The sequence below is a fragment of the Oryzias melastigma genome, linkage group LG13 (genome assembly GCF_002922805.2).
Source record: "Oryzias melastigma strain HK-1 linkage group LG13, ASM292280v2, whole genome shotgun sequence".
Classification (NCBI taxonomy): domain Eukaryota; kingdom Metazoa; phylum Chordata; class Actinopteri; order Beloniformes; family Adrianichthyidae; genus Oryzias; species Oryzias melastigma.
This window is the reverse complement of record NC_050524.1, coordinates 6,272,269-6,296,078: the sequence shown is the minus strand read 5'-3', so window position 1 is coordinate 6,296,078 and position 23,810 is coordinate 6,272,269. Positions and strand designations below refer to the sequence as shown.

Below are 23,810 nucleotides of genomic sequence, written 5' to 3'. Positions count from 1 at the left end.
ATATTTATGCATTGATAATCATTTAAGTTACAACATGTATTTAAGCCAAAATATATGTATTTAAGGTCATACAAGTATACAGGATAGTACATACATTTATGATATAACATGTTTGTAGGATAGAACGTGTATGTAAGATAGTTTATGTACAAGACAAAACATGTGAAGATAGAACAAGTTTTTAAGTTAGTACAAGTACATAGGGTATTGTATCTTATACAGACAGTAATGATGGAACATGCATTTAATAAACGTGCTTTAAGAATAAATTTAAAAACACGTCTCAAAGACAGAACATGTGTTTAAGTTAGAGCAAGTATTGGACACAAAAGCACAAATGACATCAGGTAGGATTGTAGTTCCACAGAAAATGGTAGGTCCAACTGGATAAGATTAAGAAGATTAACAAAAACCTTTATTAGTCCCACAATAAAATGTATCCTTTTGCTGTTTGTTACGTTTAAAGAAAAGACAACATGTGTAGTTTTAAACTAACTTAAAACAATGACATACAGTTGTTTTTAGGGCTAAACCTACACGGAACACATTTTTTAATGTGCTCTACTATGTTGTCTACATTAAGATAGAAATTTTTAATTCAAACTTGGAATCAAATGGAGACTAAGGCGTTTGCCTGTGTGCCCCTTTTCTTTGATAAAATAGCCTGTTAAATTTTCCATAACTGTCTAGCTGCCTCCAACATCATCTGTCTGAGAGTTTTCCCCACTCATAAAAGAATAATTTCACCTTTGTGATGTTTGAGAGGATTCACACACAACCTATTGTACATTTCCTAACCTGTGAGTGGGATTAAACCGATTTGACCATTCCAGACCTCCATCACTTTCTTCTGAGCCGTTCTCTGGTTGGAATTGTGGAGTTGCGTGGTCTCTTGTTGGACGCCTGGCGTTTCCTTTCAAAGCCAATGCTTTAGAAAAATGAAGTCAAAATGAGAAGTTCGCGTTGTTTTGTGTGACAGTCGGAAAAAAAGAAAGAAGACACTTAAGAATTTAAGAACATATATAAAGGAAACTAAACTCAAAATTCTTCTTCTGAATATTAATTTATCAAAATGATTATGAATCAGGAGCAGACAAAAAATGACGTTTATTTAAATGACTTTATTTGGGACGTAGAAACATGGTGGGCGGGTCACAAGCTCCCTGCTCTCCTCCATTCGGATGCACCTACTTTTAGATCCATGAACGTCTTTGTTTTCTTCTTCTAAGCTGGAATCTGTCTCAAAACTGGACGGCTGGACGGCTCCAATTTAGCTCACCATTGCTCCAGTAATGTTGGTTCCTCTTGTGATAGCTTTCTGTAACCATCCACGGTGTTAACGGGTCACTTGTCCTAAATCAGCTTTAAAATATACTAAAAACAATAACCTATCATCCATTTTTTTATCTATTGGTTATCTTTTTAGGCTTTCTTATCCATGGAAATGTTGGTTTTTATTATTTTTTCTGTGGGTCTCTGGGCTTTTAAAAAGAAAGTATGCCTCTAGATTTCAATTATAACAGAAAAAAAACTCAAGAGAATCATATAAATAATACAAAGGTTATAGTGTTGCTTGAATTTTTCTGAGAGTTTTAGAACACATCTCTAATTTATTTGCTTGATCTTTTTTTTATTTTGAAATTATTAACTCTAGTAACATCTATTGTGTTATTTGTCAGTTTTGACCCATGCATATTATCTTCAAGAATATGCAAAACCACACAATTTTTTTTATCAGTAATAGACATTTAATCCAATTGAAATCACTTACATCTTCTAAAAATATTCAAAGGCTGAGTTTTTTTATTTAGTTTTTTTTTTTTGTTTGTTTTTTTGCAACTCTACTGGACAAATGGACATTCCCAGAGGCTCACATGATGGGAGAGGAGGTGTCCTTTTATTGTGTTGGCTGAAATCCATAAGATTGTAAAAAAAAAAATGTAAAAAAAAAAACAAAACAAAAAACCAGAATTTTGTTGAAATTAGGGTTCCTGACTAAGACAAAAAGCCTTGATGGAATAAATTAAAATTCATGCAATTAAAAATTGAAATGGCTTGGTACCGGCCTTAACACAAGACTAAGGTTTTTTTTTTTTATTTAACCTTTATTTTACCAGGAAATTCCATTGAGATTAGATCTCTTTTCAAGGGAGACCTTGGCCAAAAGGCATCAACACAAGAAATAAAATAGAGTTCAAACAATTACAATAGAAATAGAATACAAATACAATAAAATACAATTAAAATGAAAAGGTCAATTAAGAGTGGCACAGTTAGGTCAAGAGTGACATGTGCATATTTCTTTTAAAAGCTCAGAAAGCTTTGCTTTAAAGCAATTGAAGGGAATAAGGTCACAAAGATTTTAAAGGGTAACCAAACCTTTTTTTGGCTTTTTTTTTTTTGGCTACAGACGGAATCATCAGAATTAAATGACCACTAGGAACGCTTTGAAAATAGCTTTTAGATGATTAAAGTGTCTTTGAAGTCTATTTTTTTTTTCTCTGTGCTTGGTTTTCTCCATAAATACATCCATTACCACGACTTACATGAATGCATGAATGAATGAATGAATGAAATGATTTATTTCAAGCAATCAGGTAATAATAATACACAAATCAACATATCACATAATACATCACAAGTGGATTGCTTGAAAGGGAGTGGAAGGAAGCGAACTTATATAATCCCACCTTGGCTCGACCAAACCATTTTCTCTACATGAATTATCAACATCCAGTTCAGGACTTAATATCAAATATTTATACCCTACAATCATAGATTCATGTCATTAAGGATCATTAAGATCAGTGATGTAATCAAATAGAAAAAAATCAAGAATATGTGCAGAAACAATGATACATCACAGTTTAGGAACAAGTTTAAGGCCACGTAATCGTTCTATGTTGTCATGACTGAGCGACAGTGAAGTTCTTATCATGATCCCAGCTGCATATTTCTTTTCATCCAGAAGACTTTAAAAGCTGAAGAGTTGAGGAGAGTTGAAGACATGCATCTACTGCGATACATAAAAATCCATTTTAGATAATTGGACTAAGGCCAAAAAATGTTATAGTTTTAAAATGGTATTTTTATGGTCCTGAATCAAAGACTAGAGATGTTTAAAAACGCTGATTATTAATGTTTTTTACTCTGGGCACGTTCAGACAGGGACCATTTGGTCGTTTGGTTTACCTTCACTATTCCCTTTTGAGGGTGGACCAAACCATCAGAAGACAAAAAAAGAAGGAAAATCTAAAGAAAGCACAAAACCAAACTCATCAAGCAGCTGAAATCCATCTCCCACCACAGGCTTCACAAAACCACACAACCACCAATCCTCATATAATATGATACCAACTTCTTACTTTTTACTTTTCAATGTTTACTAGTAAAATATCGTCAAACTTTTCTATTTTTCTGATTTGTGTCATGGGGGTGTGTATCAGAACATTCTGCTTACTTTTCCTCTGGTTTACAGAACAGTTTACTCCGTACTCTGGTGTTTGAGGGCTGGAGTTTTGCTTATTTATTCCCTATCCTTGCAGCTTCTCACTGGTACCTGATCCAGGTATTCTGCTGGAGATAGAGAAAAGAAATCCACTGGCTCTCAAACAGTGTTTGTTCACTGGTGAAGCAAATTATAACTTATTTGGTCCATTCCAGAGTTCAAATGAGCATCTGCTTAAATGACTTTTTCGCTAAAAGCAAGGTCAAACATTTGTATTTTTACCATCAGATTTGCGGATATCAAACTCACTAAAACGAGAAGAACATTATCCAGGAATCCATTGGAAAAACATGCCGCAAAACCATCATGGTGCAAAAGAAACACAGAAGAAAAGTCTGAGCTGCCTTGGGCTCGGACATCCACTCCTCTTCCAGCCAACTAGCCTCGATTAAAACCATGATTACATCCAGCGAGGCCCAGAGGAAAAGCAAAACAAAGAAAACCAAACAGCAATTTTAGGATTGGAGATATTTGGACATGTAACTATAATGTCTTCCCAATGTAATGTGATAGAGCATGGCTGGAACTGTCATATGAAACCAAGAATGATTTATGGTTTTTACTTAGCTAAAAAAAAATACAGGGACTGGAGAAAAGCAGGAGTTTGAGCACGTTTGACCAGCTGAGAGAAAGCAATATAGTTGTAAAACTTTGGAACAAAACTAAATCGAGTGAGTATATCCAGACATATATATTTCCCCAGGCTAATGTACATTTCAGGTCTGCTGGGAATGTTTGGTAGATGTTGAGTGATGCGTTTAGGTGCTTTGGATTGATTCCATTTAGGTGTATGGGGTTATAGAGAGGTGATGCAGCTCTGCTGCTTCCAGCAATCAATATAGAGTTGACTTTAAAAAAATAATAAAAGCGCACGTCATCTAAGAGCTTAAAAATAAGAGAACATCTTACTTTTTAATATAAAATCAGTTAAATAAATACAGCAAATGATTTAGGGGAAAAGTGTGCAGGAAATGTAAATAAACCTCACTATCACTCTTGTTTTTCTATTGTTGTTGGAAAAGTATTTGGCCTCCATTTTAGTCAAACAAGACCGCAGCAGGGTCATTTTAGTCAGGAAAAAAGCCTGTCTGAGTCATGGAGCCACTCCACTCATCTGAGAACAAGGCCAGCTTCTAACAGCTGCACTGTAATGATAATAATGAGTACTTACCTTGTGGTGCACTGCAGCGTGCAGCACCTACTGCAGCATGAAAAAGACCAGCATTGATGAGATTCAAAGGAATGTTACCACTTTCTGATAAAAAAAACTAAACAAAAAAAACAAGGCAGCTGATTGAGCACTCTGTATTCTTCCACTGGGGACCAGGGGTATGCCCCCCTTTGTTTCTCTGCCTGTTTCTTTGCTCAAACCAGAGACTAAAACAACTGCAGCACTATGCTGGTGCTTGTTCTGGGAATAAAAGTTCGAGAGTGCATTGAGTTGTGCTGCTGCACATTCTTTAGCAACACTTAACCTGCAGAGGATGTGAGCATCCATCCCAATTCACGCATGATTGTGTGATCCTTGCAACGAAATCTAAGTGCGTGGTTCATCAAACCAAGCTAGAGCATGGATTCTTGTCTCTGTTGACTCTACTAAACTGTACTCACAATAGCTCTATCAATTCAAACCTGAGCACCGTTGAAAAGTAAGAAATTAGACAATCAGAGAGCAGTTTGTCGGTCCATCCTACAGGTGTCCAATGGGTATCCACCAAGACTCATTCATTAATCAGTTAATCGATTTGTCTAAGATAAGTTTTTAATCAAACTGAATCAACCTATACCATATAAAACTGTTTTAAAATCAGATAAATCGATAATAGAAATTGAAAAATAATTTTGATTGAGGCATGGGAGGTTTATTTTGCATTTCCAAGAATCTGGAAACCATCACCTGCACTGTTCAGTACCAGGTATGTATCTCTGAGTCACACTGGTTGATTTTTTTTTTTTTTTTTTTACAGCTTAAGAAGATGTCCTGGATCGATTTTAAGTCAGTGAATGGGATCAAAAACGATTATTCAAAATGAACCAATATCAACCATGAATCGGATCATTAACCACAAATTAGGATCTGAATCGAATCATTGTAAACAATGAATTGTTCACTTCTAGCATCTCTGCATCACATGTATACCCTACGTGTGCAGCATTCACACAGGGTCAGTAAAAGACTAGAACTCACATCTTATTAACAACTAAAGGCACCGTATGACAGCATCACCCACACGTCATAAGTGCGTGCAATTTATATTATCCTCACAAAGTTGTAGTAATGTACTCTCCACATGCACAACAATAGTACATTTCATTTTCATAACGTGCGCTGAAGTGACCATTAAAGCCTTAATGGATCTACACTTCCCTTAAAGACCGTCACGCTGCGTCTATGTACAATTTTCGCATATTGTGCTGATAAAAATAGGTCATACGTGATTATACGTGGGCAAAGGGAGAAAAGTTGTGGTCTTTTACATGAAAATGTTCACAAATGAATCACGTTAAAACTCTGGAAGAAGATCAAATAAACCTCAAAAAGAACACGTGGACCCGCACTTCATTGAATTTCTTCACTTCGACATACTTTGACCCCTGATCCGCGCCAGTTCTAAGTCAGCGGCCAAGCACTAGTATAGACTGATGGAGGGGTGAAAAATCCTCCGATTTATATACTTGTAACACAATACACGATCCATGCATGAACCGTGTGTGTTTATTGTGATGTTTATATGCAATTCATTAGTGATTTGTGCGTCAGTTACGTAATTTCAATGTGATATTTGCACCGTATTCGCAATATAAAAGTTATACATTAGTGGTACCTCGTGACAAGTCTACTAGACAAATGTAGACACAGTTGGTGTCTTCATCCTACTGATGAAAGGATAGCCAGACCAAAGACCCTATACGGCTCTCCCTGAAAAAACACTTCTGGACACAACTACAGCTTCAAATACCCCTACAACTGGAACGATAGGATCTATCTGTCTATCTATCTATCTATCTATCTATCTATCTATCTATCTATCTATCTATCTATCTATCTATCTATCTATCTATCTATCTATCTATTTAGGTCTCTAAATCTTTTGCTAAAGACAGAGAAACATCTGTTTGCTCAAAATGCAAAAGAGGACGTTCTAAATAGATATGTTGCAATCAAGTCCTCCCATTAAACAGAGTTTTTATTTGAATTCTGTAACAATCCAGACGCACATAATTGTGTCTCTTCTGCATGACAAATCAGCAGTCTGGAATAATCAGAAAAAATAATGAAACATGCACAGTTTGACACCAATGTTTATCTCCAGCCCGTTGCATCATACTTGGACCATCGGAGAAAGAAAACGATATAAAGGAGGTGTTTTGCTTGAGTTTTTCTTTCGGAAAGCATCCTGCCACCATCACATTTCTAATGCATTTTTTAGAGACAAATGTTGTCATGGCAGGATGCGCTCGAGTGGGTCGCCCTAGTCCTTTTTGAGGAGCCATCTGCATGTCTTAAAAGTCCTCTATTAGAAAGTCAAATAGGCACATGAATATCCCCAGAGATCGTTTACCTGAATTGCAGAGAAAATATGATTTTTATGGTGGAGTACACATTACAGCGCAGCTGCAAAATAGAATGGATAGCCTTGGTCCAAAGCTTATTTAACACTTGATGTCATGCGGCTGGATCATTTGTGCAGGCGGGATAACTCATTTGGAAAATGAAAAGTCCCTCGGAGTGATGTGTGGGATCTAATCGGCTGCAGTACGGTACAGCATGTAGATGACTTCTTATCCGTCAGTTCATCAAGTGTAAAAACGGTTCTTTAATATGTCAAGCCAGATTGCCTGAAGCAATAAGTACGGATGGTAAAGAACTGGACATTTAGTTGACACAAAGATACTTTGGTCTTTGAACAAAACAGCTGGAAAGGATGAAATTCTAAAATAGACAGAGCTGCAGGCTTGTACCCACTAAAATATTTGTTGATGCAGTTATCCATGTTGACCAATGGATGGAGCTCAAAGACAGTTTTCCCTCCTTTGGTCACTTAAACCATCACTGTGTGAGGTTCATGCATGCAGACTGAATAGAACATGATGCTTTTCTCCTGCCTACAGCCACAGATCAACATGGAGACCTCATTTCATTGTTGTGAGACAGATGCAACGCTTGATTCCTGCTTTCTACAGACTAAAGGGCGAAACGTTTGAGCAACTCACAAGAAGATTTTTCATTGTGGTAATTGTGAGGTCTAAGGCCGTTTGTATTTGGGAGATATTAATAAGCGCAGCAGCAAAATGCAAGCTAAGACTTTGGTCCAGCTCTAATTAATTGACGGAAGATGCACAACATCCCACACCATTAACCTTAAAGCACTACTAAGATCATAAACAAGATGCACTGCTGTGATTCCATCTTTAGAAATGGCCTGCACACATTTTGCAACTAAGTCAGGCTGAGCATCTGTTAATGTTTTTTTTTTTACTTTTAATTCGACCACAATCTTTTCTCGAGATTCATCAAGTATTTTGATGAGCCTTTGGATGCCACATCTGCTAAATTCTCACATGAGTGACTCCGAGCAGCACCTTTTCAGGGAGCCAAAGGGAAAGACGGCATCGGGGATGATTTAGCTCCTTTGTAATTAGATGCACACGTTCAAACCTTTGAGCCACCAATCAGCCGCCGCTGCAGAGGAGGGTGTTCATTGACTTTCCCGTGAGCATCTGCATGTTACTTAAAGGAGAAAAAAGAGACAGTTTCTGTCTTTTTTTTTCTCTTCTTCTCTGCATTCAAACCAGAGTCCTTCCAGTCATAAGTCTGCTTTTCAAAGGTCAGAGAATCTCTGGGAGAAATAACCATCTGTTTCACAGTTGTCTGATTTACTTTGCTTCAGGAAAGTGAGAAAAAGAAAATAAAACGTGCAATGTGCAGAGTGGAGAAAGGTACACTGTCAAGTGTAAAATATAAATAACAAAAAAGGAAAGAAAGAAAGTGAAGCATCACCATATTTACTAGTATTTTTGCTCACGTGAATTTGCCAAAAAACATATGGGAAGAATGGCATATTTAATAATTATATTAAAATAGCAGACTCCATTCAAATTTGAATGTTTCTCAGACATAATATTAAGCAGTTATTGGTTGGTCTGGTGACACTTTATGATAAGTCCATAAATCACATACCTGTCCATTCCTTTGCAGAATCGTGACTCCTTATGATTAAAGGCATAAATCAAAACAGGATATTTCAACAAAATCCTGTTCATCAAAAACTCACAATTATCCACTGTAGATTCATTAATTACACCGTATAAATCATCAGCTGATTTAAATATATTCAATGACTCTACAGAAATTGAGTGACGCAAAGAAGATTTATGTCAGGTCACTTTTTTATCAGTTTCTCCTTAAAAAAATATACCTAGTCTTGTTTTATTTGTAGTAAAAATGACGTGCCCATATAACATGGTTTATAACGTGTAAGAAAAGTATTGTTTTCTGCACAAAAGGGCACACTGGAGTATAAGATGCACCCTCAATGAGTGGTCTATTTTTTAATTATGTCATACATGTATTTAAAGCCCACCGAAAAAAAAAAAAAAGAGTCAGAGATCAGCCGGTCAGACTTTTTTATTTGCGTTCATAACTCTAGAACTTGTTTGCAACATGCTACACATTAGCCTCATTAGCATATTCACTGTACCTGTAAATTCCAACTTTGTTCGTAACATGTGAAAAAACAGATTAATACCTCTAAAACAAACGTTACTGGAACTATAACCCCCAAACTTTGTGGTAGCGTGCAAGTAAAGAAATAAAGACAGCTTGACATTGCTACACATAGCAACATTAGCATATTCCCAATATCTGTAACTCCTAACTTTGATTGCAACACGTAAAAAGAAAACATATTAATACAACTAAAACAAACGTTACTGGGACTACGCTAACCCCTAAACTTATTAGTAACAAATTAAAAGAACAAAGTCCCACACCGCCACACGTTAGCATATTTACATGCTAGCCACGTAGCATATTCACAATACTTGTAACTACCACCCTTGTTTGCAACATGTTAAAAAAAATGGTACTACTGCAAAAACAAACGTTACTGTGACTACACTAACTTTTAACTTTGTTTTTAGAAAAAAAAACATTAAAAAACACAGTTCGATACATGTCAACTACGTTAACATTTTTACAAACATGTTGAAAACAGATGAATTCCACTTAAACAAACGTTTCTGTGACTAAACTAACTCCCAACCTTATTAGAAACACATAAAAAAACTATTTGATACTGCTGAATGTTAGCTACGTTGTTGTATTTACATAACATCTAACCTTCTTTGCAACCTGTTGAAAACAGATTACGATTAAAAAAGCATTACATTGACAACGCCAACTCCAAACCTTATTAGTAACACGTAAAATAAAACACAGTCCAACACGTTAGCGTATTTACAAAACATGGTACATGCTAGCCATGTTAGCATATTCACAATACCTGTAACTCCCAATCTTGTTTGCAACACAAAAAAAGTAAAAAGTAAAACGGTGGCTACACTAGCTCCCAACCTTATTAGTAACACATAAAAAAAACATAAATCAACACCGCTACATGTTAGTCACGTTTGGATATTCACAAAACCGCTTTATCTTGTTTGAAATCTATAGAAAATAGACTGCTACAGCTAAAACAAAAAATACTGTGACTACGCTAACTCCAAACCTGGTAATACGGTAAACAAAAAAAAAGAAAACATATGCCAACACTACATGTTAGCAGCGTTAACGCATTTGCAAAACATTAACTTTCATTCCAACCCGTAGAAAACTACAGCTAAAACAAATAATACAGTGACACATAAAGAAAAAACGCTGACACTGCCACCGCATTAGCGTATTCACATAACCCCGACCAAACAATGTCACAAAGCTCCGTGTACCTCTCAAAAGTGCATCAACAACCAGAATTAGTTCAAGTATAAGGTGTTCCAGATTCTAAACCACATTGTTGTTGTTTTTTGGGAAAAAAAAAGGTAAACTGTGGAATACTAAATATCAAATTTGAATCTATAATGTGGAACAAAGTGTACTTTTTATCAAAACTGTTCACAAGATTTGATTTACTGGAGAAAGGGGATGTACTGATGCTTTATATCCAGCAGACTCTTTTTCTTCATTAACTTCTTGTTGTTTTGTTTTTTTTCTCCATAATGAAAGTCAATGCTTGTGCAGCAGACCTGATTCAAATTAAGCTTCCAAAATTGAAAATCCATCTTTTAACTCTCTCTGTCTTCTCTGGCTTTCTGGAGGAACATATAAAATCTAGTTGCCACCATTTACAGGTTAATCAAAATAAAATCCCAACAAGGTGATACGAAATCTGTTTTTTAAGGCATTCAATCAGTCACAATTAAACACTGAGCAGCTAGCATGTGTTTTGGGATTGTACTTCCTGATAGAGGGCTGTCTAATACTTCCCTGTAATACCACATACTGTTGGAAAAATATTTGACTGAGAAAACAGCGGTACAGTAAAAATAATGAACACTGGACACAATAGAAGAATATTACAGCAAAATATCCTGATGAGATTAAAACCAAGGTAATTACGACAGTAAAGAATGTTCTGTAAATGTTATTTTTGCAGGTCAGATCTGTAATTACTTCATTATGGTTTGACTGAGTTGAAAGAATTCAGTTTCAGGGACAAGCATCAATAAATTACTATTTGCAATCCACTGCGGATGAACTTGATCTACCCACAGTGACTGAGGCATCTCTGAACCCATTAGCTCAGTGAATATCCCAGCAGTGATGCAGGTATGGTTTTTTTCTTTTTTATTTTTTTGGCAGTTGACTCATTTATCGACTCCAATTTAGTCCACCCACCTGCAGAGATTTTTTTTTCCTTAAACATACAAATTAAAAAAAATCAATAAAATTATACATACTGTATATATAGACCTAGACGTGTTCGTTAACCCCCAAGTCCATTTTTATTGGAATTTTTTTTTTAAGCAATATACTTCAATATTTATACATATTTATACAAACACATGTAAATGATATTTACTCTTAATCATAGATAGTCATATTTGTGCTTGTACATACAGGACATGACACATTGAATCCATTAAATGTGAAGTTTGTCAAAAAGAGTTTATTTATTTGCTGAAAAAAGAGTGGGAGGAAGCAAATTTAAGTAATCTCACACATAATACGCCTCAATAAAAGATATGCTCAGAGGAAAATGGTGTTTTTGGTGCTTTTGACACTTTCTTGTGGTATTTTTCTGAGTATTTCTTTATTTAAATTGTTGTGAATCAGGAGAGGAAGAAAAATGCAGTTTGAAAAAGATGAAATTTGTTACACAGAAAATCCACTGCTGGCCACAAGTTCCCTGCTCTGCTCCATTCTGATGCTTCCACTTGTTGACAACTGGATCCACGTACAGTTTGTCTTTGTTTTCCTCGTCCACGCTGACATGTGGCTCAAAACTGTACAACTGGATAGCTCAGATTTTGCTCACTAATTTTGTTACACCAGTATTGTTAGATCGGGGTTGTGAGAGGATGTCAGCATATAAACAGATAGATGATGGGAAGGGGGGGCGGAGCTGCTTTATGCCAACGATAACGCCCCAAAACTAAATTTCTGCCACTCTGTAGAAACTATGTCCCAGAAATGACAGGTTTTTTTTAACTCCACAACAAACAACATCACAATTAAAGGCCAATGGGAATGCATTTAAATGAGCTAAAATTAATAATAATTGGCGAGCATATTTAAAGAAAAATATGTATTCATGTACGTACTCTCTAAAGTCAGTAGTTATAAATTGGAAGTAAAGTCCTTTAGGGAAAAAATCTTTGAAACCAGACATATATTTGTCTTATTTTAGGAGCTTTTTCTATTGGAGTCAATGGAGGATTGCTTCTGTTTGAAACCTACCTCTAGTGGTCTTTGGTGGAAGTGCAATTTGTAGTACTTCCTGGTTCATTGCTGAGGGATAAAGGAAGAAAATCTTGTTTTTTTTTAAGTGATTTGGTTTATTAAATGTTGCGACCGTGTTTGTGGTTGTTAAAAACAGAAATTCAAGGGAGGATTAATAGTCTTAGCAAAAAAAATAATTATCATAAATACTGTTAAAAAAAAACTCATTATTATTCAATGTTCAAAATTCGATCACAATTGGGTTAAAATTTTGATATTAATCATAGATATGTGAATGCCTTGCTCCAAAAAAACATAATGGGAAGAAACTGAAAATTGCTCCTCTTTATTTTATGATAAGGTTATTGATTCTTCTGCTGAATAGGAGTTTCACTTTGCAGGAAGACAAAAAAAGACCTTAAAAAAAACTGATATGAGGCATGTTCAGGTGTCGTCCTTCGTGCTATAATTGTGTTATTCACAGATCTCTTTTATTTCAGAAAGGCTCTTATCTCACGCTTTATGCCAGCTTTTTGAGTCGGAGTTAATGTGACAAGGTTTAAACTAATTTATTTCTCTTTTTGGGGGGGGTTGCCTTTGTTACTCGTGCACTGCTTCATTTCATGTAGACAGAAAATGACAAAATCATCTCAGCGGCTGGAGTTAAGAAAATGAAGTTACTTTTGGCGTCGCAAATATTTGAGCGCAGAAGAAGAAAGTGTGAAAGTGATACAGTAATTGTGAGCTAGCTGGGTCTGTCTCAGCAAACAGAGCTGATGGCAGGTAAGCATGTGAATAAATGGATGTCACTTTAATAAATGTATCAGACTGTGAAATCAATTATAATTGATCCCCCATTTATGAAAGTTGGCAGGAACATTTATTAAACCTCTGAGGGTTTGATTAAATGGGCCGACTGGCTGGCTCTGGTTGTTTTCACGTCAAAGCAAAAGCAACCCTCGGCTGTAAAGTGCTTTAATAGCATGTCAGGTAGCATCAATTTGGAAGTTGTGTCTTGTCAGTTTGTGGACAGGTAGCATCTCCACGCAAGATTTAACGCAGTCCTGGCATTTGTCAAAATCAGAGGTCTGATCCCGCTGCGCTCAAATGCTAAATCAGAACCGCTGGTTAATTGTTTGAATGGTTGTCACAAGCTCTGGGCACACATTTCCCTTCAGCAGCTTTGGACTGCAGGTAGGTGGGCACCATGTCGTTGTCCTGACAACACTGCCTGAAGGTACTTTTTTTTTTTTTTTTTTAAATCGCTATTTCTGTGTTTTTGTCGTTTTTGTTTCAGAGTCAGTCGTTCCCACACTGGTGACATTTTGGACAGTCAGCTGCCTCTGTGAGCGGAGAAAACAGGAAGCAGAGGGCGTCCTCGCTAGTTACACATTAAGATTAAGTTTAGAAAAACTTCTCTGTGCCTCAAAACTATCACTGGAAGAGTCAGACCAATCCTGGAAGCACATTGAGGTTATTATTTATTTATTTTAATGTTATTTATGAAAAATTTACTTGGTTAGTTTGTTAGTAATTGACTTACCTCCTTATTTCTTTTACTTATTTTATTTAATAATTTGATTTTTTTCACGTTTCTTTATTTTTAATTTTATTTATTTATTTTTCATCCGTTTATTTACTTAGTTACTTACTTTCTTTTATTTTTTATTTATGTTTGTTTATCATTATTATTTACTTTAATTTCATTTATTACTTAGTTTATTGCTTTCTTTTAATTGTTTTTTATTTTTATTTTTTTTATCATTTGTTTGTTTATTCACTAATTACTTTCTTTTATTTGCTTTATAATGTATTTTTTATTTTATTTATGTTTTTTGATTGTTTTCTTCAATTTTATTTTTTTATTTGTCATTTGTTTATTTACTTAGCTACTTACTTTTATTTGTTTTTAATTTACTCTTTTGTTTCTTTTTTTTAACTTTCATCATTTTTTGTCTGTTTACTTACCTACTTACTCTTTTTTATTTGTTTTTTGAAATTTTTATTTAATTTTATGTCTGTTTATTTTTTTTACTTTTTTCATTTTTACATTTTTTCATCTTTATTTATTTAGTTATTTACTTACGGCAATTTTTTAAATATATAATATATATATTTCGATTTTATTGAACTTAATTTAATTTAATTTATTCATATTTGTAAGCAGCAATTTTTGTATTGTGTCATAATAAAAAACCTGGCAATATTTTGAGGAGATTGTCCTCAGGGCGACCGTCCTTATTGCCTGTAGGTAAAACCACCTCTGACTGGAGGGGTGGATGCATACCGGCCATGGGCGAGTAGATTAGGGATTATTAATTCAGGGTTACTAAATCCCAGCCAGGATCAAATGTTTTTTTCTCCAATTTAAAAATTACATTCAAGACATACTATGGCTTAGCTCTAAGTGGCGTTATATTTGCATTAATGCCTTAGATTGAATCCCCAGTCTCTTTCGCTCTTCCTACAGGCTTACAAGTCTATTGAGGTAATCAGATTTCTCTTTTCTCACACCATCAACATCACTGTTCCGGCGTGACACCACTGCCGGAGCTTTTTATCCACAACTTGACACAATCGCAAGTCATTTGTCTGATTTACATTTGGCCTCGTGCCACAGGACTAATTAAGGATTTAGATTTGTTTTGGATGGTTAACGTGGATCAATAATTCTTCTCCTCAGACACTTTGTTGGAGTCGCCGTTTGGGAAGTTCAGCGCCTGAAACCCACAGCAAGCTCAGAGAGATCCATTTGAAAATTGCTTCGCTGGTCTCGCTGAAGTCGCCGTTACTCCCCCACTCTGCCCAGAAACTATTAGAGGGGTAATTTATTTACACTCTTTATTTATTTTCCGCTCTAATTTCTACTGAATGAAATGTCAGATGCAAAACTGCACAAATTGCAGCAATAAATTCAAGTGGAATCATTTGTTTGGCCCCCCTTTTTTAATGAAATTACCTTTTAATTGTTGGCAATAGATAACTGGAAGACAGAGAAAGCTATAAACGTGTGTGAACTTATGTATATAATTTTGATCCAACAGTTATTGATTTTTAAAAGTACAAAAAAGTCCTTTTGTGATACTTTATGGTGCAGTTTGTTTGAAGAGCAGCTATTTGTTTCCTGGTCACTGGGTGTCAAGTACTGGTCCAGCAGTTACTCTGAGAGTTAATGGATTTCATATTATTACTCTCACCTGGGAATGGTCTCACTTCATCTCTGCTCTCACACATAGTCTTAGTTTCAGCTGGTTGCCCCTCTGCATTTCCACCTCAGGCTTGCCTTTTCTTATTCGGTCTCTGCACTGCATTTTGCAACAATGTCAGGGGCGGTGGATCGGTACAACCTCGGCACAACCGCATTGACTCCAATCGAGTTATAGTCGCCCTTTGTACAATATTGCCCTTTGCACCAAGCTTACTCAGAGTTATGTGATCAATTTTTTACCACCGCTTTCCTTACAGAAAATAATTGCAACTTGTAAGTCCGGAATGTGAGTTGAAATAGCTAACACGGAGAAAAAAAATCTCCAGCCGAATGAAGAAAAGCTTGTGAAAGCAAAGTGAGTGTTACATTAGCAGTTCTGAAGATGCTGCTCTGTTTGCTTTGCAGATTGAGTGATTATTTTTCATCTTCAAGGGTCAACTTGCTTCAGATGTTTGCCATGTGGAACGGTTCTAAACATAAAAAAACAGGCTAATTGCTGATGATTCATTTATGCTTGAAAGCTTGCAGACAAGACTTTCAACTTTAGAGCAAAAAAAGCATGTAAACTAAACGGTTTTGTCAGTAAAAAAAAAAAAAAAAAAAAAAAAAAGCAGATGTGCTGTTTTATGCCTTAGTCACAGCTGCCCTTATTGGTGGAAACAGCGGTCAAGTGGGGCACACTGGTGGTCCTCACATAATATCAAGGTCGTAGACCACTTGGTGAGCCTATAGACTATAGGAACATTCATTTTTTTCTACTGGCATTTGACAGATTATAGACTACACAGAATGGTATGTAACGGTGGAGTAGGAGAGGTATGGCCTCAACCTTTTAACCCCTAAACCACATGTGTCAAAGTCAAGGCCCAGGGGCCGGATCTTGCCCCCAGGGTAATCATATCCGGCCCTCCAGATCATTTTATCATTTTTCCTTTACAGTCAAAGACCCATTCACTCATTCACACACACATTCACACACTGGTGGTGGCTCCGCGGTTGAACACTGGCGCCAACCTCCCACCAGAGGCAATGTGGGGTTCAGTGTCTTGCCCAAGGATACTTCAACACATGGGTGGGCAAGGTTGGAATTAAAACTCCCAATCTACCGATCAGGAGTAGAATGCCCTACTGCTGCACCGCGGCTGCCCCAGTACCCTACCACGGTACCCTTATCCTAATTCGTGCCCGGTACCGGGTCTGGTACTGGTTCGGTATCACATCCAGTGCCAGGTTAGGGTACTGGTACCGGATTTGGGTACCGGTACTGGACGCATCCCAAAGACCAGTCCGTGTCCAGTACCGCGTCCCGAGGTTTGCAGGATTTTACAAATTGAAGACACCCAAAAAGGTGACGACTTGGGGATGAGAATGTGTTGGCCCCATGGAGGGTTAACCATTTTTCAACTGAAGAAATCCTGTATCCACCCTAAAGAGAAGTTATGCCTAAGGCATTACTTACAACTAGAGCAAGGGTGGCCAACCGTGTTTGTTTTCCAGCTCACCCTTGACTGTTTGATACTCACAACCTAAATCAGGTGTGTTAGATCAATCAGGATGTGGAATCACTTGAGTCAACTAATCAGCAGAAAGCTGGTCAGGGAGAGCTGGGAAACAGGCAGAGTTGAGGCTCTTGAGGATCAGGGCTGGCCACCCCTGGACTAGAGTGTTGAGCAAAGGTACCATACTAAAGTATCATCTGTATGTCTTAACTGCGAACATACATTATCTTTATGAATATTTCACGATACACTTCAACACGCATGTCAATGTTCCATTCCATTTTCATGACATCCCTTGAGGTGGTAGCACTAACCTCAAGGGAACTGCAAGACACACCTATGCTCCTCTTAAGGTGCAGCAACTCTTCTCTTCTACGGTCCCAGACAATCAAACACCACACAGCTGATGTGACTAAGGCACTAATTAGAATCATCTATTTCATGTTATAAGATGTTTGCTGGAAATCTTGCACAATCTTTAGTATTTATGTGTTTATGATGACTTTTTGAAAAAAGGCTGAGTTTAATTTCAACTTTTCTATATTTCATGCAAAGACCTTTTAGTGGATTGAGATAACTGAGGGAAAGAAACAGATTTTTCTGTGTGATGATTTGGAATAAAAGCACAGTCTGAATAACAAGTAGCATATCTTTTAGCCGCTTTAGTGTTCAGAACCGTTGTAAAATATTAAAATTGATGTCCAAACTCCTTTGAAACATCTGCTTCACTTTAGTGACTGGAATCTGAAGAGAAGGGATTTGAGCAAAGAAAAAAAAGAGGAGTCTTGGAATGTGTCACTACCTAACTACTTTTGAGATCACAAGACTGGATTGATCTCCATTGGACTTACCCTTTAGAGGTTTTTCATGACGGCCATGGAATCGTTATTCATAATAAATTGCATCATACATCACATCTTATCACTCTTCGGGCCGTAGCTCACCCTGAGATAACTAGTAGCTCGGCGGTTGCCGCGGATTTATTTATCAAAAAAGTCAGAGTGAAAACAGGTTGGATCAAGAGACCTGAAGCGACGAGAGAATGAGGGAACTCGGGCTTTATCTGGGAATTTGAGGGATAAGGTTTCAGTGCGCTGCCCTTGCTTGAACATCACTCTTCGATGGGACACGGGGCCGTTTTAGGGTTTTATGAGAGACGATCAAAGTTGATCAGGCTTATCGAGAGTGCAAGCGCAGCAGTCCTTGACTTTTTTCTGGTGACGTCCTTGTCAGAGACATTAGTCTCTTGTTGCATCAGCCAATTTCTGGCGATCGAGAATTACATTTGTGCAGCAGGAGGATCTTCAATTCTGCGTTATCTTTGTTTAAGGTCAAGAAGTCTAAGAAGAAGCATAGCTTAAAGGTTTCCTAGATTATATGATGTGTGAGGGTTGTGCCCTGAGATTTGTTTTCAGGTTCTGTCACCATCACACCTGGTTTCATTTGATGATTATCCACAGCTGTCTTCAGTTACTCTTTCTCAGTACATTTAAATCTCTGCTTTTTAGTTCAGCTTTGTCAGGGGATCTTTTTCATCACCCTTTATTTTTATTTTCTTTTTCTAGCTTTCTCAAGTTTTGAAAAGTTCCTGGTGTAGTTTGGGTCTACTACCACTCAAATCGGACATCATGCATTACAGACCTGCACAACCATTTTACAGTTTTCAGTTTTTCTTTGTGAATACATTAAATATCTCTAAAAGTAAAAATACAAAAAAATTACATATTTTTTGTCCGTTGACCTTTATAAACGGATCTTTAAATGTGCTGTTTGTTGGTCTTTGCCAAATTTTTGCCAAATTAAAATAAACTTTTTCAATTCTAAAAATAATGGTCAAAACCTGCATGTATGCTGCCCCCTAAAGGTTGAATCGAAGTATTACATTTGAATTTTGTGATTGGTCAAATCATTTAAGTCCCACGTCATGATCTGCAGCTTCAGCAATGATAACAGTCCTGTTGCCAAGCCCCGCCCCTTTGACTGAATTTTCAAATTTCAGCTGTGGGCGGAGTCAGCTTCCAAATTCCCTGTTTGGTTACCCTTTAAAGTGAAACTCGATGTCAAAATAATATTTATCTGTGTATAATTTCATGCCAAATACGTTTTTTCTGACTCAAAATATGAGATACTTAAAGATCTGATTGACATTCACAAACGTATCCAGGTTTTACTGAATAAAGTTATATTTGAAGATGCAGCTCCACATACTGGAGTTGATATTTGATGTTTCTCACTCAATGCCTGGACATGATGGGCTGTCACTTTAGTGGAAAGATTGCTGATTCTGATGGTTCCAAAACCATCTGCAAACATCTTCCTAAAGTTGTTGTCATAGTCGGCTTCTACAAAAATAAAACTATGGTTCAGGGTTTATATTTGTCCTAAAAAACAAAGTTTTGACTCATGTCTCCTGTATGTACCAACAATTTTAATAGTATTTATTTTTAACAAGAACAAAACTCTATTAGTTTTACGAACCTCAGGGTTTGTAAAACTGGAGCGCGCATAATTTCAAATTTTGCATTTTAGAAATGACATTTGTCATATTTATAAACAAACAGAGCCGTCTTATTTTTATTATTTTTGCCTCACTTTGAAGTGAGTTTGACATTTTTTTTTCTTTCCAGATTCTCTGCTGAAACACTGAAAGTCCACTCACGGCGGAGCTTCCAGCAGAGACTACAACAAAAATACCCAGCCTCCAAATATTCATTGATGTTGCTGTTTTTACCCAAAGCCGTCACACTGACTCGGTTTCATAACGGCACGCGCGCTCGGGCACACAAAGTCAATGTTACAGTATAATTCAGAATAAACAAATTCTTCCAGAGCGACCACAAAAGAAGCTCTTTAAAGCACTCGGTTTTTGCGGTGCTCTTCGTGGCAAACACACACTAAATATTGCATTTTATTAGGAGTCACATGTGACGCTCTCATCTGTGCCCTCCTGCAGGGTTATATAACTCCAGCAGCCCTGCAGCCAGTGAGACAGAAAATGTCGTCTTCAGTTCACTGAGGCATACCAGCGCCTGACAACCATTACTGTGGCCCCGTGCTTCCTCTACATTGTGAGCATGAATACATTTCAGCGACTCCCACATGCTCAATCTTTCATGACAGCGATGTGTGTGAAATGTTAAGCCAGCCTCTCTACCTACAGTGCAGGGAGAGGTGTACAGCTAGCAGCGGTATCAGGTTAGAAAGCTGACTGTCAGAGGGAGAGGATTTTCATTTTTACACGCTGTCACAGCTTTCTCTCTTTTTTTATTTCATTCCCATCCTACGAGATTACTTTCATGAGCAACTGTCAAAAACAAGAAGAGGACAAAACAAAGATCAAAGTTTGGGAATTTTATTCTGGTGGCTGAACTTTAAGGAAGGTTGAAGTCATTTAAGACGCACTCAGAGGAAAATTGTGTTTTTAGCATGTTGTTGCTGCAATTTTCTAATGATGGACGTCATATATATAGAAGATTCGGCATAACGTTGCATTTCTGAGTATTTCTTCATTCAAATTGGTGTGAATTAGGAGCAGATAAAAAATTATGTTTGAAAAATATTGTTTTTCTTACAATAATAATCTGCTGGGCAGGGTACAAGCTCCCTGCTCTATTCTGATGCATCCACTTGCAGACAAATAGGTCCATATATGTCACGTGTGTCAAATTCAAGGCCCGGGGGCCGGATCTGGCTCTCCGGGTAATTATATCTGGCCCTCCAGATCATTTTGTTTTACTGTTATTAATGGCCTGATGTTATCTTGTTTTTACTCTTCACTTGAATAATTTTGACAAAATGTATTTTTTATGGAATGCTAATGTTTAACTTGATTTATTCTGGAATAAAATTCTTGCCTTATTATTATCAAAAACTATGTTAAAAAGTTATTGTTTTAAAAATTGGCATGAATTGAATTCTACTCAAGCAATGATTGACTGAAGTTTATTTAGGCATGTTTTTATCAAAAAATGTTTAAGATATTTATCCTTTTATTGCTGTGATGCAAAGTATATTTTTTGGAATGTCTAAAATACACTAAAAGGGCAAAAAGCTTCCTGCTCCACTCTGTTCTGATACATCCAATCACTAACAAATGGATCCATGTACGTCTTTGTTTTCTTCGTCTGATCTGGCATCTGGATCAAAACTGTATGGACCATTTTTGTTGTTCCGTTAGTTAATGTTAGTTTTGAGGGGCTGTAAGCTAGCAGAAGAGAATGTAAATAGAGGGATGATGGGAAAGGGGATGGGCTTACTTTGCACAAACAGTCCAACCCACAACAACACAAATTTCTAATGAACTCCTGATACTCTGGAGAAACTATATTCATGAGTTTGGCTAAAAACGCCAAAATCTTAATGAAAAGAACTCTGGGAACGCTTTTAAAATAGATCAAAAGATGATCGGAGTGGGACTTTAAATACCAGAGAAAATCTAAGAATATTCCAATCTTCCTCATCGATGCCACCTCCCACCGCGCAGACTGTCCTAACGCTACACACAGAAGAGGGAAACTAATGATGCTTGCCGGTGGGGTCTTGAGTTGATATTATAACAAATTGCACTCAACTTGGGGTTTAGCCAGTGGGAGAAAGGAGCTGCTTCTTTATTCATGTAGAAAATTGCAAGCACAAAGAGAAGAGGTAAACGTCACGGATGGGAGGGAGTTGTTTACACTCTAAGGGAAATTTTACACTTCAAAGGATTCTGTCTCAGTTTTGACAGGGAAAGATAAAGGTTATTTGAAATACAGTTTTCCCTTTCATTCTTTATAATCCAAGAAGTCTGCACTGGTTCCATGGCATCGTGCAGCTTATCAGAGCACTCGAATTATTAATTTGCAAAACTCGACAATAGCATGTCCTCATTTAAAATCAATGCACTAAATTAACTTTTTTGATCAGTAGCCAATGGGGCATAGTCTTTTTTAAAGCTACCAGTCAATAAGAGTTTTTGTTGCCAATTTTTTTGGGGGGAGGGGGGAATTATGTCATAAATCCATTATTTTAAAACAGAATTAAAACTTTTTTATCTTATTTATCCTGTTTAATTAAAATACCAAATTAAAAAAAATAAGTAGTTTTGTTAATGGCTTTCATAACTTGTGCTATAATATATTAGAAATTGTCAAATTCTCAACTTTTGTTTATTTTTCTTTTACAGCATTACTCAAAAAAACAATTATTTTTATTTTGCAAAATATAACAGTATTTAAAAAGAAACTGACGAATCTGGACAGACTTGATAAACCAGAGTGAGAGTTGGTCAGAAATCTCCGATATCTGGCAGAGCTTTCACCAGGTACAGAGTACGACAGGAGAGACATGGTCCTCGAGGAAGTGAAGATCTTCATGGACAGAAACTTCCTCCAAAATCCTGATTCTTTCTCCTTTTAGTTCACCAAAGACTCCTTTAGCCAATTATCCAATGTTTGATGTTACTGTGATCAATACATTCAATCATTGGTTTCTCAGATCAGAGTTCTTGTAAAATATGAAAGCTAACATCAAAATGCTCTTTCATTGATTTACAATCCTTTACAACTGCTGTCAAATGAGCCGCCGTTCACATTTCCGTGGTCACATCAAGAAGCTCCATGGAGTCTGGTGGAGAGTTTTCAGCGTTCTAAGTCCTGCTGCTGTAAGTATTGTATGAAACTCACACAAAAAATCAGGTGACGACTGATTTGACCACAGAATTGTGAACAGCGGCTCATTTGACTGCAGTCAATGTGAAGATACCATCTTCTCTTCTCCAGAACCTGAACTAGACACTAGGAACAGATGAGGGTTTAGTGCATGTGCAGCAGAGCTGTTGTGATGGAAAGAAGATTATTCATTCAGACAGAGTCTGTCTGTGACTGTTTAACAGAGATTTAAAAGAAGAAATACTCAGAAATGCAAAAACAAAATGGTTTCTTATTAAATTTCTTCACTTTCATAAGAAAAAATACCACACATACATGTTAAAAACTCAAAAACATGATTTTGAAGGGAGTAACTTTAAGTGCCAACCCATCAATGGTTGCAAAAAGTAAGGGATGTCATCAAGCTGAAGGAGTCTTATCAAGTTTGTGGGTCTCCCATGGCACCTTATGAGTGCCGTAGTCCAAGCAGCATGCAGCGCGGGCGGTCGCAGAGAAAAAAAACTCAGGTCAGAGACGTCTTTGGAGAAGGACTTAAAGAAATTTTCCCAAACTGTCCAGCCCTCCTGGAGCAGGAAGCAGTTTTCTGCGGATACCACCTACAGAGCAGGTCATAAGCCACTGACCTGAACTCTGTTAAGAGGTGGAAGCAATACTTACACAGCAAAAACAGGCTCCCAAGAATCAAAAATTGTTCAAATTTGACATTTCTTTAAAAAAGGAAAAAAGGGGCAAGAAAATAGTCTTACAAAGAATTCTTATTTTGAGAAAATCATTCTAGTCAGGAAGAAATGTTTTCTCCAATTTAGATTATTTTGCTTTTGAAAAACTTTGATAAATGTTTTTGCAAGACAGAAAATAAGACATTTTTTTCTTGTAACGGGGGTCTTTTTGCTTTCTTAAGATTCATTTTTTGCAGTGAGTGAATACATGGATTAAATGTCAAACTGAGGTTTTCACAGGAATTGTATTGACTATCTTCCATCTTGTAAGATAATGAAAAGTTTAT

The 23,810-nt window shown here is 36.7% G+C and overlaps 1 protein-coding gene across 1 annotated transcript; it reads left to right on the top strand.

Annotated features, from left to right (window-relative positions):
• The first annotated feature begins 5,361 nt into the window (after positions 1-5,361).
• On the top strand, positions 5,362-20,021 carry LOC112149403. Its single transcript, XM_024277060.2, has 6 exons — positions 5,362-5,424; positions 13,487-13,643; positions 13,747-13,922; positions 14,920-14,937; positions 15,133-15,272; positions 19,784-20,021. The coding sequence occupies exons 1-6, from the start codon at positions 5,362-5,364 to the stop codon at positions 19,959-19,961; spliced, it is 732 nt and encodes a 243-aa protein (XP_024132828.1). The 3' UTR covers positions 19,962-20,021.
• The last annotated feature ends 3,789 nt before the right edge of the window (positions 20,022-23,810 follow it).

Coding starts and splice junctions, on each gene's coding strand:
- LOC112149403 (XM_024277060.2), top strand. CDS start 5,362: ATGGGAGGTTTATTTTGCATTTCCAAGAATCTGGAAACCATCACCTGC. Junction 13,644..13,746: donor TCAGCAGCTTTGGACTGCAG/GTAGGTGGGCAC, acceptor TTTTTGTTTCAG/AGTCAGTCGTTCCCACACTG. Junction 15,273..19,783: donor GCCCAGAAACTATTAGAGGG/GTAATTTATTTA, acceptor TTTTCTTTCCAG/ATTCTCTGCTGAAACACTGA.